Source organism: Heloderma suspectum, chromosome 7 (genome assembly GCF_057233095.1).
Source record: "Heloderma suspectum isolate Gila_16-S chromosome 7, 16-S_ref, whole genome shotgun sequence".
Taxonomy (NCBI): domain Eukaryota; kingdom Metazoa; phylum Chordata; class Lepidosauria; order Squamata; family Helodermatidae; genus Heloderma; species Heloderma suspectum.
The window spans coordinates 111,381,764-111,395,171 of record NC_139464.1 but is presented as its reverse complement, the minus strand read 5'-3'; the positions used below and the strand labels follow the sequence as shown (position 1 = coordinate 111,395,171).

Here is a 13,408-nt window from a genome sequence, read left to right as displayed (position 1 = left end):
GGTTAGCATGCAAGTTTTGACATTGGTCTGGTAGAATGAAAAGGCAGTCATTTCATGACTATACAGAATTAGAGGTGCAATGCAAACAATTAGGTTGCTAGCCTATACACTCTTATTTAGGAGTAAACCCCAGTTTAATCCAGTGGGACTTGCTTCAGAGTAAACATAGCTATGACCAGGAGGCATGTCACTGTAGGCCACGGGTGGGCAACTTGTGGCCCTCCAGATGTTTTAGCCTATCACTCCCATCAGCCCTAACCACCATACCCAAAGGTGAGGGATGATGGGAGTGATGGGCCAAAACATCTGGAGGGCAGGTAGAGGGCACAGTAGAGCACCTTAGAGCCTAAGGCCCTTCAGTGGTTCAGAAATACCAATAGTGGCATTATTGTGTATGTGCTCCCAGAAGAGTAAATAAGAGAAGGTGTGTGTGTGTGTGTGTGTGCTTAGTACAATCAATAAAACCGCCATCCAGTTCAAAGAGACTTTAATCCTGGTGATTAGAGAAATTAGGTTAGGTTTGGTCATGAGAAACACACAGCTGCATGGATACCTAGAGCATCTGAAGTGTTGGTCAGGATGAGGCTGCACAACTCTGTGGGCAAACAGAAGGAATTGGGAGTATTCCCAAATTTGGACTGTTGTTTATACTACAGTATCAGAATGACCTACGTGATGTGCTAAAAAGTATATATTCAGAATTCTGCAGGGAGGTGTCCCCAGGTTTTGCAGTGCAAGTTAGCATATACTTGACTAATTTGCATAATGTTTTTTGCTTCTGCACATTATAGGGAAAAGAACAGAGCTGTGTGGGAGCACTACTGGACCAATGGGGAAATGAAAGGTGAGATCCTCAGGATACTGAATTCTTCTCCTTCTATTCCCTTGGGATGGCTAAGTTTCAAAATTCAGTGAAGAAAACCTGCAAGGCACAGTGCACTAGCCTGGTGAGAAAAAACCTGCAGTGCAGACCCTGCACTGAGCAGGGGGTTGGACTAGATGATCTCTGAAGTACCTTCCAACTCTATGATTATAACAAGAGTCTTCAGCATTCTAGGTGTGTACAGCAGCATTGTCCTGGCTTGACCCTCAGACACACCACACCCAGTCCATTTTGTTTTGGAGCCCATGATGACCGCCACTCACGTATGCATCATCACTACATTTGGCAAGAGGTCTGTTTTTCATGCCTCCACCATCAATTCCATAATGTTTAGCAGACTTTGGGATCCCACTCCAACAACTAGGCTCCTACAGACTTCAAGGCTACTAAAGGCTTCTTCTTTGGGACCTTTCAGTTTTCTTGCTTAGGCTTTCCTTCTGCCAATAGGCCTCCAATCAGAATCCTTGACTATACTGTAAGGCTAGCCATGTTCGATAAACACAATTAGCATTGGCTTCACTATGACAATACTTACTTGATTGGGAGATCCAAATGGATTGACATAACAGACCTAGTGTCTCTAGTTTGCAGGCTTCCTCTAGTTTGCAGGCTGTCCTGAAATCCCATCTCCTACCACCGGAGGTGAAAAGTCAAAGTCCTGCACAACTTGAGGGCACCTGCTGACAGTATGGCCTGGTGCCCACCAAGACACCTGGCAGACCCAGAACATGTCAAGACTTGCAGCTGGACCCAAATCGGAACACAGGGGAAAGAAGTCCAGAGGAAACCTGATCTGGTTATTCTTAGGCAAGGACTGACCCCAAGGTATGCCAGGTATAGCACCTGGATATCAAACAGTCAGTAGCCTGATGGTTGTGATGACCAGAAGCAAGGCACGGAAAACAAAAGATCCAGTTAACATTGCAGATGGATTCCAGATGTCATGTCAAATGGGACACCATTTAAAGAGCGCATGGAGCTTTGTTTGTTTGTTTGTTTGTTTATTTATTTATTTGCTTTCTGATTAAATTTACATACCATCCAATTGACAAATGCCCTAGGGGCGGTTTACAACCATAAAACCCCAAAACAAGAATAAAATAACCAACACAAGAATACAACTAATGAAAATATCAAAATACTAAAATCATTAAAAATATTAAAGGGCCAGCAACTGAGTTATTTTTTTACCTTATAAATATTCCTCTCCCCATCCTTCCCCCACCCACCCACATTCCCATCACCTTCTTTCCTACACCTTCCCCATTTCTCCCCTTTGCTTAGAAAAGGCAAACAAACAAAAGGAATGGGTGGTGTTGGCGCTGCTGGTACGACCGACTTTAGGTTGGAGCTCAACTCAGTAATGGGTCGTGACCCACCAGCTGAAGATTGATGGTCTGTACTTAGAAGAGAGGGGAAGACTTTTGTCTTTGTTTGGCCATGAAGATTTAGTTAGAGGGCTCCCTTGAAGGAGAAAGCAGGCTGTTTTTCTTGGTGGGGAAAAAAGGATGTAAAGGAAAATACTCCCCCACCCCATGTATCCAGGACAGTCTACATTAGCCTTCCTTAACCTGATGCTCTCCAAATGTGTTGGACTACAGTCCTCATCATCCCCAGCCAGCATGAGCAATTAAAAGATACAGGAGTTGTTGTCACAAGCAGAAGAATCTATCATGGAAAAGAAGGTGCTTCCTCAACCTAATCTGCAAGTTCCAGGTTTCCTCCAAAGAAAACTGGTTCCAGCAAAAATTTAGGAAACAAAATGGCAGCAGATTACAGCTGCCAAACCTGTTAATGTTGCCCACATAGTGGTTTATTCTTTGTATTTTGCTGCAAGTGTCTTTTATCAGAAAGGCTTGAACAAAAAACAAACAATGGCTATGTGTGACGTTATTGATAATCCACACCACAGCCTAATCTTTCTGGGCTGGAAGGGAGCAGATAAGCAGTCCCTTTGCTTTGCCCGAAAGATTTAAAGTTTAGCTGCTACACATAAGATACCTGCATGGCTGTCTGCAGATACTTAGAACATCCAAATAATGTTTTTAACACTGCAAACATGTCATGAACAAATTTCAAATAACTAAAAGTTAGTAACTGATGAAATGGGAGAGAGTAGGACTGAACTAAAGTAAGGGGAGCAGAGTTCGTATATATCTTACCCACCCTCCAAAAGCGTTAGGTGGAGGCTCAAAAGTGTGCAAAAGTGCTCAGAGTGGTTGCACTCCTCTCCCTATCCATTCAGGCAGCTGCTGTACTTGCCCACCAGGAATTACACACCCCAGCACCTATATACTCAGGTGGCATTGCCCCCATCCAGAGAGAGGTCAATGTGATGCAGAAGACATCGCACTCACTCTGGATTAGCTTTGTTTGACCTCAGTGATATCGTCAGAAAATTTGATTGGCTATGTGACAACTTCACTACTACTAGGAAAAAGACAATCTTTATTTGTTTATTGCAGAAACAGCCAATCAGAGGAGGTAGGGATGTGCTAAGGACAGATGTGACCAAGGGAACAAAGGGGGAACTTTTGGAAAATATTTTGATCCTCCCCAAAGTTCCCCCTTCAAGCCAAAAATGCTCACTTGCAAACATCTGGCAAAGCTCTAGATTTTTAAGACTCAAAATCTAAACAATGCTGGGAAAAAATCCAAGAAGGGGGATTAATGGATAGCCAATGACTTAATAAAGATGCAAAATAAAAACCTGTCTATAGGAGACAAAAGGCAACCTCATTGTGCTATATATATATATTTAGTTCTATCTTTTAGATTGGTTTTATACTATTTCTTACAATATCACTGAATCTAATAAACCTCTCTGAAGTAATTCAGCTCAGCCAGTACTGGGTGACTACAAATCTTTTATTATTCTTATACGTTTTTTGGACTGTTGAACCTTTGCATCTAAACTGACTCTTAATGAAGATCTCCTTAAACAAGTCAACAACTAAGTAAGCCTCTGTAATTCTTAGACATTCTTTCAGAAATCTTTAGATTCTAAGTCCTCACATATCTTTGTGTGTGTGTGTGTGTGTGTGTATATGTGTGTGTGTGTATGTATGTGTGTGTGTGTGTGTGTGTATATATATATATATATATATATATATATATATATATAGTTAGTTAGTTAGTTAGTTATAGTTATCAACCAGCCATCGGTAAGCACTATTTAAACCATTCTGATTTCAGTGGGGAAGATTTCAGCCCATGCTGATGTCTTCCACTGAAATCAATGAAACTTAAAAGGCTTAATTTTTATTAGATCACGCCCCATATATTTGTGTTAATCAAAGTATTGTTTTTATATTATATATTCTAGGCTTATCGTATTTTGACGCTGTAGCTATGTGCTTGTGTGGATGGGTGGATGGATGGATGGCTAGACAGAATTCCTATTCAGGGATTAGGAAAATGACGGCAGTAAACTCTACCCCCTTCCATCCTCACTTTTGTCACCCTCTACACATGGAGGGTGACTTTGTGGAGAGCCTTCTATATCTGTGGGGACTCTCCATGCAATCCAACATGCTGGAAAATCAGCAGTCCAGATCACAAGGAGAGCCCCGATGGACCTAGGAGGCTCTCCTCTTCACAAAATCACCCTACACATGTAGAGGGTAACAAAAGCGATGACGGGGGGGGGGGGGGGCTAGAAAGCTCCCCCTCCCTGAATGTCCTTAGTGTCATCATTTTCTTAATGCCTGAATAGGGCGAGATAGATAGAGATACATACATAGTTATGAGTAGTTCATTCAATCTGTTTTGTGGTTTATTTGTGATAATCTCTGCATTTATGCATTTTTACTAATATTTTATTTATTTGTTTGTTTGTTTGTTTGTTTATATACCACCCAATAGCCGAAGCTCTCTGGGTGGTTCACAAAAATTAAAATCAAAGAGCACACAATAAAACAATATAAAATATATAAAACATTAAAACCACAGTATAACAATACAACCAGAATAAAACCTAACAGCAGTGTAGGAAATTAAACTACAGATTTAAAACAGCAGAGCTAAAAGTCTAGAAAGCTAAAATGCTAAAATGCCTGGGAAAATAAAAAGGTCTTCACCTGGCACTGGAAAGCAAACAATGTAGGTGCCAGGCAAACCTCACTAGGGAGCTCATTCCACAGCCAGGGTGCCACAGCAGAAAAAGCCCTCCTCCTAATAGCCACCCGCCACACTTCCTTTGGAAAAATCCTTCAGATAACCTGGCCCCAAGCCGTTACGGGCTTTGAATGTTAATACCAGCACTTTGAATCAGGCCCAGAAATGGACTGGCAGCCAGCGCAGCTGGAAAAGTACTGGCATAATATGAGCTCGCAGGCCAGTCCCTGTTAACAATCTTGCTGCCCTATTTTGGACCAGCTGAAGTTTCCGGACCGTTTTCAAAGGCAGCCCCACGTATAACGCATTGCAGTAATCCAGACGAGAAGTTATCAGAGCATGGATAACTGTAACTAGGCTATCTCAGCCCAGATAAGGGCGTAGTTGGTACCAGCCTAAGCTGATAAAAAGTGCTCCGTGCCACTGAGTTCACCTGTGCCTCAAGTGACAGTTCTAGGTCCAAAAGCACCCCAAATTATAAACGTGATCCTTTAGGGGGAGTGCAACCCCCTCCAGAACAGTTTGAATATCACCTAGCCGGGCAGACGAACCACCCACTAACAGTATCTCCGTCTTGTCTGGATTGAGTTTCAGTTTATTGGCCCTCATCCAGTCCATTACCATGCCCAGGCACGTATTCAGAACAGCCACTGCCTCACCTGGGTTTGATGAGAAAGAGAGGTAGAGCTGGGTGTCATCCACATACTGATGGCATCTTAGCCCACACCTCTGGATAACCTCCCCCAGCGGTTCCATGTAGATGTTAAACAGCATGAGGGATAAAATAGAGCCCTGTGGAACCCCATGGCACAATTGCCATGGCACAGAGCAATAATCCCCCATCACCACCTTCTGGAATCGGTCATCCAAGTAGGAGAGGAACCACTGCAGTGCAGGGCCTCCAACTCCCAACCCAGACAACCTATCCAGAAGGATAACATGGTCGATGGTATCGAAAGCCTCTGAGAAGTCCAGGAGAATCAACAGGGTCGCACTCCCCCTGTCCCTCTCCCGGCAGAGGTCATCCCACAGGGCGACCAAGGCAGTTTCTGTTCCAAAACCAGGCCTGAAGCAGACTGAAATGGATCTAGATAATCCGTTTCATTCAACAGTGCCTGGAGCTGTCCTACAACCACCCACTCAAGCACCTTGCCCAGGAAGGGGATGTTGGCCGCTGGCCTATAGTTGTTAACATCCTCCAGGTCCAGGTTAGGCTTTTTCAGGAGTGGTTTGATTACCGCCTCTTTTAAAACAGCCGGGATCACTCCCTCTCTCAAGGAGGAATTTACAACCTCTTGGACCCAGCCGGACATCCCCTCCTCGTTTGATTTAATAAGCCATGAAGGGCAAGGGTCAAGCACACACGTGGTCGACCGGACTTGGCCAAGCACATGGTCTGCATTCTCAGACATCAGTAACTGAAACTCATCCAATAAAACTGGACCAGATGGTGCTCTGAACGCCTCTACCAATGGAACTGCATTAATCGTGGTGTCCAATTCATGACAAATCTGAGTGACTTTGTCTTCGAAGTGCTGTGCAAACTCGTCACAGCATGCAACCAAGGGTTCCACAGTCTCTCTCCCTGGCCCAGAATGTAACAAGCCATGAACCACTCGGAAAAGCTCCACTGGACGACACTGAGAAGATGCAATGCTGATGGAAAAGAACTGTCTCTTTGCCACCCTCACCGGCACAGAGTAGGCTTGATAATGAGCTCTAACCTGTGTTCGGTCAGACTCAGCACAAGTTTTCCTCCACCTGCATTCTAGATGTCTCCCCTCTTGCTTCACTGCCCTCAGCTCAGGTGTATACCAAGGAGCTGGCGTGGCTCTGCTCAGAGGAAGAGGGCGCTTGGGCGTGATCGTGTCAACCGCCCAAGTCATCTCTGCATTCTACAGAGCGACCTGGGCTTCGACAGGAGCACCAGCCATACCAGCAGGAAAATCCCCCAGAGCCCTCTGGAATCCATCGGAATCCATTAGCCTCTGGGGGCAGATCATTTTAATAGGTCCCCCACCCTTGCAGAGGGGGAATGCTGCCAAGAGTCTAAACCTCAACAGGAAGTGATCTGAACATAACAAAGGGACAGATGTTAATTGCTCCACTTTCAGATCACCATCCTCCTGCCCAGTCGAGAAAACCAGATCAAGTGCATGTCCTTTTATATGTGTTGGGCCGATGACATGTTGGGACAGGCCCATGGTTGTCATGGCGGCCATGAACTCCTGAGCCGCCCTGGATACAGCAGCCTCAGCATGGAAGTTGAGATCCCCCAGGACCATCATCCTAGGGGTCCTCAACACCAAGTCCGAGACCACCTCTGTCAGCTCAGGCAGGGAGTCTGATGGGCAGCAGGGTGGGCGGTACACCAACAGAATCCCTAATCTGTCCCAGGTACCCAACACAAGGTACAAGCACTCAAGATCTGCACTCGAATGAGCAGGAAGCCTAGAGAGAGGGATTGAATTCCTACAGACCACAGCAAACCCCCCCCCCCCGGCCCTCGAGTTGGTGTTGGTGCTGCACTGAGTGCTCAGGAGGGCACAGCTGAGAGTGACCCCTCCCAGTTCCCCCACCCAGGTTTCAGTAATACATGCCAGGTCAACCCCCTCATCCACAATCAAATCATGGATGAGGGAGATTTTATTTTGGACCGACCTGGCATTCAGCAGCAGCACCACCAGACCCGAGGGCAAGCTGGTAAGGCCACCAGGAACCATCAGGTTGGGGGCAGAACCAGAAGAGGGGATAGTCATAAGGTGTCTAGCCCTCTTCTCCTCAGCTGGCCTGTTAATCGCCAGCTGCGCCTGTTCCTTGAGATGTCTGACTTGGCCACAGTGACACATGCCCTAGTTACATCCTGTTTGGATTACTGTAACGCACTCTACGTGGGGCTGCCTCAGAAGAGTGTTCAGAAACTTCAGCTGGTTCAAAGAGCTGCTGCCAGACTGCTGACTGGGGCTGGTTATAGGGAGCATACAACTCCCCTGTTAAAACAGCTTCCCTGGCTCCCCGTCTGTTTCCGGGCACAATTCAAAGTGCTGGTCATGTCCTAAGCCCTATACGGCTCGGGTCCAGGTTATCTGAAAGACCGTATTCTCCTCTTTGAACCTGCTCGTGCCCTGAGATCTTCAGGGGAAGCTCTTCTTGCCATCCCACCACCATCACAGGCACGCCTGGTGGGAACGCGGGAGAGGGCCTTCTCAGTGGCTGCCCCAAGGCTCTGGAACTCCCTTCCCAGGGAGGCGAGAGTGGCACCCTCCTTGATATGCTTTCGTAGGCATGTAAAAACTTTTTTGTTCCAGCAGGACTTTGGGGATAACTAGTCTGGACCTGTGAAAATATGACATATGGATACTATTTTTGTTGTGGTGGTTGTCTTTTAATGTTTTGATGTGTTTACAATTTTAATATTGATGATTTAATTATATTTTTAACTTTTGTACACTTGTATTTATATTTCTATTTATAGGTTTTAATTGTATAAGTTTTAATGTTGTAAAGCCGCCTTGAGCCCAGTATTGGGAAAAAGGCAGGATATAAATATCATCATAATCATCCCCCAATACCATACCTCCCCCTACCCATGACCATAGTTATGGTGGCACCTCCCCAATCCCCTGAGTTGCTCAATTGGACGTCCCAGGCACATATTAAAATGTTAAGATGTAAAATATAAAACAGTATAAAAGAATATAAAAGAGAGCAGCAGCTAAAAAGGAGCAGATAAGATCTGCGTTTGCTGCTTTCTCCCTGGTCTTTAAAGCTGCTGCCCTCCGCTGCTGCTATTTTATTTACTTATGACATTTTTATCCCACTCTTTCTCCAAGGACCCCAGGATGACTTACATGGCTCTCTCACCTCTCCCATTTTATCTTCAGAATTACCCTGTGTGGTAGGTTGGGCTGAGTGAAAGTGACTGGGCCAAGGTTTAAACCTTTTCTCCCCACCACCTGTTTTTTCTTTCAAATTTCCACCCCCACCCCCGCAGGGGGGGTTAAAAAAAGAAAAAAGTCTCCACTGACTCCAACTGAGTTAAAAAAAAAAAAACCCTATGTGGGGAATGAATTTCACCCCCCCACCCCGCCTCACCCCAAAAGTCCTAATCTGAATTGGAACCACGTGCACTTACAGGAGAGTAGGGAAAGCTAGCATGCATAGCTCCACTATGCATTCTTTACTGAACATATAGTTTGGCCCTCAAATATTCATAAAAAGGTAAAGGAAAAGGTGTCCCCAACCAGTCGTGTCCGACTCTAGGGTGTGGTGCTCATCCCTGTTTCTAAGCCGAAGAGCCAGCGCTGTCCGAAGACGCTTCCGTGGTCATGTGGCTGGCATGACTGAACACCGAGGTGCACGGAACGCTGTTACCTTTCCCGCCGAGGCGGTACCTATCTATCTACTTGTAATTTCTTGCTTTCGAACTGCTAGGTTGGCAGAAGCTGGGACTGAAGACGGGAGCTCACTCCGTCACGCGGCACTCGGGTCTCGAACTGCTGTCTTGCCGACCTTCCGTTCTGCAGTTCAGCGTCTTAACCAGTAAGCCACCGCGGCCCCCGGTCAAATATTCATAGCTATGTGCAAAACTGCAGTGAGTGGCCACAATCCGCCACAAATCCAGGTGTGCTTAAGCCCAATGAAGTACATTTGTAAAGCAATTATCATTATAATTTGGGAAACAGTCATAACAAAAGGTCCCAAGTTCTATCCTTGGCACCTACAGTTAAAAGGATCTCGAGTAGCAGGCAATGGGAAAGACCTCTGCCTAAGATCCTGGAGAGACCCTGCCACTCAGAGAAGGACATATAGGGCTGGTTGGACCACTGGTCCAACTGAGCATACAGGACTTTCGTATGTTCATTTAATTATATGTGAAAATAACATTTTAAATCTACGGTGTACTGAACTCATCGAGTAACCGCCAGCTCAAGTATTACTTGAAGGGATGTAAGAACTGTTTTCAGTTCATTTTCTAGACTCTGTCCATGATTTCATATACCACATCTACTTCCCCTTTTGGTAAGAACTAAGCCTGCAGTGTTTGCCCTCACGCACAAGTTTTTTCTGTAACATCTGATATTTTCTGTACTTTCTTCCTATTCCACTTTAATTCAAGCTCGAACTTTAAGAGAAAAATAGAAGTTCTTCTTTCACATTGTGTCTTCCCTGACTCATTTATACTGTAAATGCTCTAGATGTGTAACAATTGCCTCGTCTCCAGTTGCCACAACGTTAATAGGTAGTCAGATGTCCCGACACATTTGCTGGGTTTCTCAGCTCAGAGAGTTGAGGGCAAGACCCCAAACTGAGAGAGATTAGCTTAACAAAAGTTTTAAGCACAAACGGAGAAAAGATGGTCAGGAGTTAACTAAGCACAACTAATATCCCTACCCAAAAGCCAGGGATATTTTAGATCTGCAGGAAATACACTCAATGCGGAATCTAATTCTGCCACCTCCTTATGTCACATTCAAAAGCAGACATCCTTCCACCACTCATGAAATACACCATGACATTTGTAGAGTTTACATTTCTCCATAGCTGGGAATAGGATCCTCCATTGGGTGAGAGGAAAAGAACAGCTGCCATGTCTTGAGGAACTGTGAATTTTTTTAATGTTCCCAGCACAAGAAGTACGAACTCTCTTCACAGAGTTGTGCTGAGGGTTAGTTCACATGTAATTCAGGTGGCATGACTGCCTTCAGAAACAAGACTGCATGTGTATCTCAGCCATAAAACCACCTCTTCACATGAGGCAGTGTCCACATGACTCAGGCTGGTAGTAACCATGCTGGACAAACCCCTCAATAATGGCCTGGTTATTCTCAGCCAAAATCAGATAGAGAGCCCATTATGCAAACAGCTGTGCAGCTGGGTGCCCAGGCAGTTTGACTTCCCACCAGCATACCCCATTTCAGAACAACATACAAGCAGGACCATTGAAATTCCACCAGAATAGGGATTCTGCTCTGTTCAGTCCAACACTGTTATTCATTCTCTAACGTAAGCAACTGGAAATAGTTCCTACCTCTGCAGCCAAGTAGTTGCCAGTTGCCAGGTGTTTAAATCGGAATAGGCTGTTCCACTGCCCTGCACCTCCACGGCATGGGTCATGATGTACCACCTGTGGAAATAACACACATATGTACCTAAGTTATCATCATTACCACCATATGAAGGTGAGGTAGCAGCATAATAAAGAGAATTATTTGGATACCACCAAATATTAAGGTGCTAAATACTGTGAGGTCTCTGAATCCAAGCAGAGGCACCCCTCCCCCCAAATACCTCTATTTCCCACAGGGCTTTAGAACTTGTCGCGGAAGTGGCTGACTGACGGAGTGTTGTGCGAAGGAAGATATGTTGTTTCTTCTGATACTCATCACAGGTCAGAAACTTCTCCTGTTCAGCATGGAACAATCTGACAACATCTCCCTGGGTGGATGGATGGATAAATTTTTAAAAAGTGAATGTGTCAGATTCAGATGTCTATAGATTTTACATAGCCATTAAGTTTTTTCTGAAACCAAGATCTGGTCTACTTTCTCCATAACAGCTAAAATTCATTGAAGCAGAGAGGAGGGAAAGGACACCACTTGGTTACATACTTTGCAAAGAAATAATCATGCTTCATGACTGATGAAAAGGGAAATATTATGGGCAATATGGAATAGCTGCATTTGCGTTATATCTGAAGTCGGTCTCAAAGCAACATGATTTTATTTATCTTTTGCTCATGTAAAATAACCAAAAAAGATAGTACAACTTACTGAAATGTAGTATATTTTTAATTGAAATTTTGTCATTCATACTTACGCCTTTGAGCACATCTTCTCTGTAACAACTGTATTTCATAAATAAGGTTATTTTCCAGCTGGTATTACAATTGACAGCATTGACCTATGGTTAAGTACACGAAGAACTGTAGGTCACATTGTAGAAGATTCACACACAAACATTTCTGTAATGCTACAATCTGATAAGGCCCTTGCTTGGCAACATCCAGTATTACAGCTATTGTTGCTCAGATGACCAGAATGATATTATCCATCCAAAACTTCCCATTGCCACCAGCAACACTTTCTGGTACTGAGCAATAATCTGGAAAACACAGGACACCTTGCAGATTCCAACTCAAAGATCAAATAATGTTCAGTCTCTCTCTCTCTCTCTCTCTCTCTCGATCTCTTTCCCTCTTCCTCCCCACCCCCCGGCCCTAGATAGATAGATGGATGGATGGATGGATAGATAGATCGATCGATGGATCCTGGTTTATATCTATCTGTGGGGCTTACTCCCAGGAAACTGATTATAGAACTGCAGCCTTAGTCTATCAGATAGCTAGCTGAAGGCTGACACCTTCCTCCCCTGCCTGTGTAGCCCAGAGGCATTTTGGCTGGTCGCTCTTGGAAACAGAATGCTGAACTAAATCGACTGTAGGTTTGAACTAGCCTGGCATACTTGTGTTCTTATGAGCTTTAGCTAAATGGATGCTGCTGTGCCCTTGTCTTGCCACAAGATCTTCACTGTAGCCTTCATGTGATAGAAAACATAGTTGCTGCAGCCGTAATCTCTGTTATGTGATTGTTCATAAACTTGCACTGTTTTCTAGGGGGCTAGAGCTCAGGGGCATTTTGAAAAGCAGGAGACATTTGCTTTTGAATGGCACTGGTAAGTGAAGGGAAACAGCATGGAGGTGAGCGGCAGGGGGGAGCAGCGGCAAGGGAATTGTGTAGCTGCCAGTGGAGTTTACCAAGCCTGTCCCCAGCTCTGCTTGTCCCACTTCTGCAGGTGGGATGCAACCTGCAGTCTTGGAGCAACCTGAGCAGTCCTATAGCAGGGATGCCTTGCCAAAGGTCCCAAAGAACGCCTTCAACCTCATCCTGTGCCCAGCCATAGTTCCAGACTCTGTCTGGTTGGGGTGCCCTTTCGCCCAAGCGATACTCATGAGGATGGGTCTACTTATGAGGAGGAAAACCCAGCTGTGGTTACTAATGAGGCAGAACCAGCTACAACTGGTAAATCACGGACACCCATCATAAAAGCTCTCCATCTTCCCCAGTCCTTTGCTGGGTTAACAGATCCTGTAGAGCTATTCTGCTCCAGTTATGGTTGTAGGACAGCAGTGGAAAGCCCAATAAGTGTATTATCGTCAGCTGTTCAAGAAGAGCTTCCACCTATAATATAAAGTTGTTTCCAGAGAGAACTAGTCACTGAAAATGGAATTCCCATGCCAAATTCTCTTCATCTCTCTCCATAAAGCATAACACAATTTAGTGCCCCATGTCCTGATATCATCAGTCTTATATTTCCCATCCCAGCTTCACACAGTGGGTTGCCTCTAGTACTGATGAGGTAACACCCACTGCAAACACATCAGGACATGGGGTATGTTGCACTACCCAT

The 13,408-nt window shown here is 44.9% G+C and overlaps 1 protein-coding gene across 9 annotated transcripts in view; it reads right to left on the bottom strand.

Annotated features, from left to right (window-relative positions):
- Positions 1-13,408, bottom strand: part of ITPR2 (inositol 1,4,5-trisphosphate receptor type 2) — a 351,496-nt gene that overhangs the window by 272,449 nt on the left and 65,639 nt on the right. For 8 of the 9 annotated variants that reach the window (XM_084811532.1, XM_084811531.1, XM_084811533.1 and 5 more), the window contains 3 exons: positions 11,819-11,902; positions 11,291-11,437; positions 11,031-11,126 (listed from right to left, as the gene is read on the bottom strand). In XM_084811532.1, the coding sequence (XP_084667658.1) occupies positions 11,031-11,126; positions 11,291-11,437; positions 11,819-11,902 (327 nt within the window). Of the gene's footprint in view, positions 1-11,030; positions 11,127-11,290; positions 11,438-11,818; positions 11,925-13,408 lie in introns of all 9 variants that reach the window. The other variant, XM_084811538.1, reaches the window with a different exon arrangement.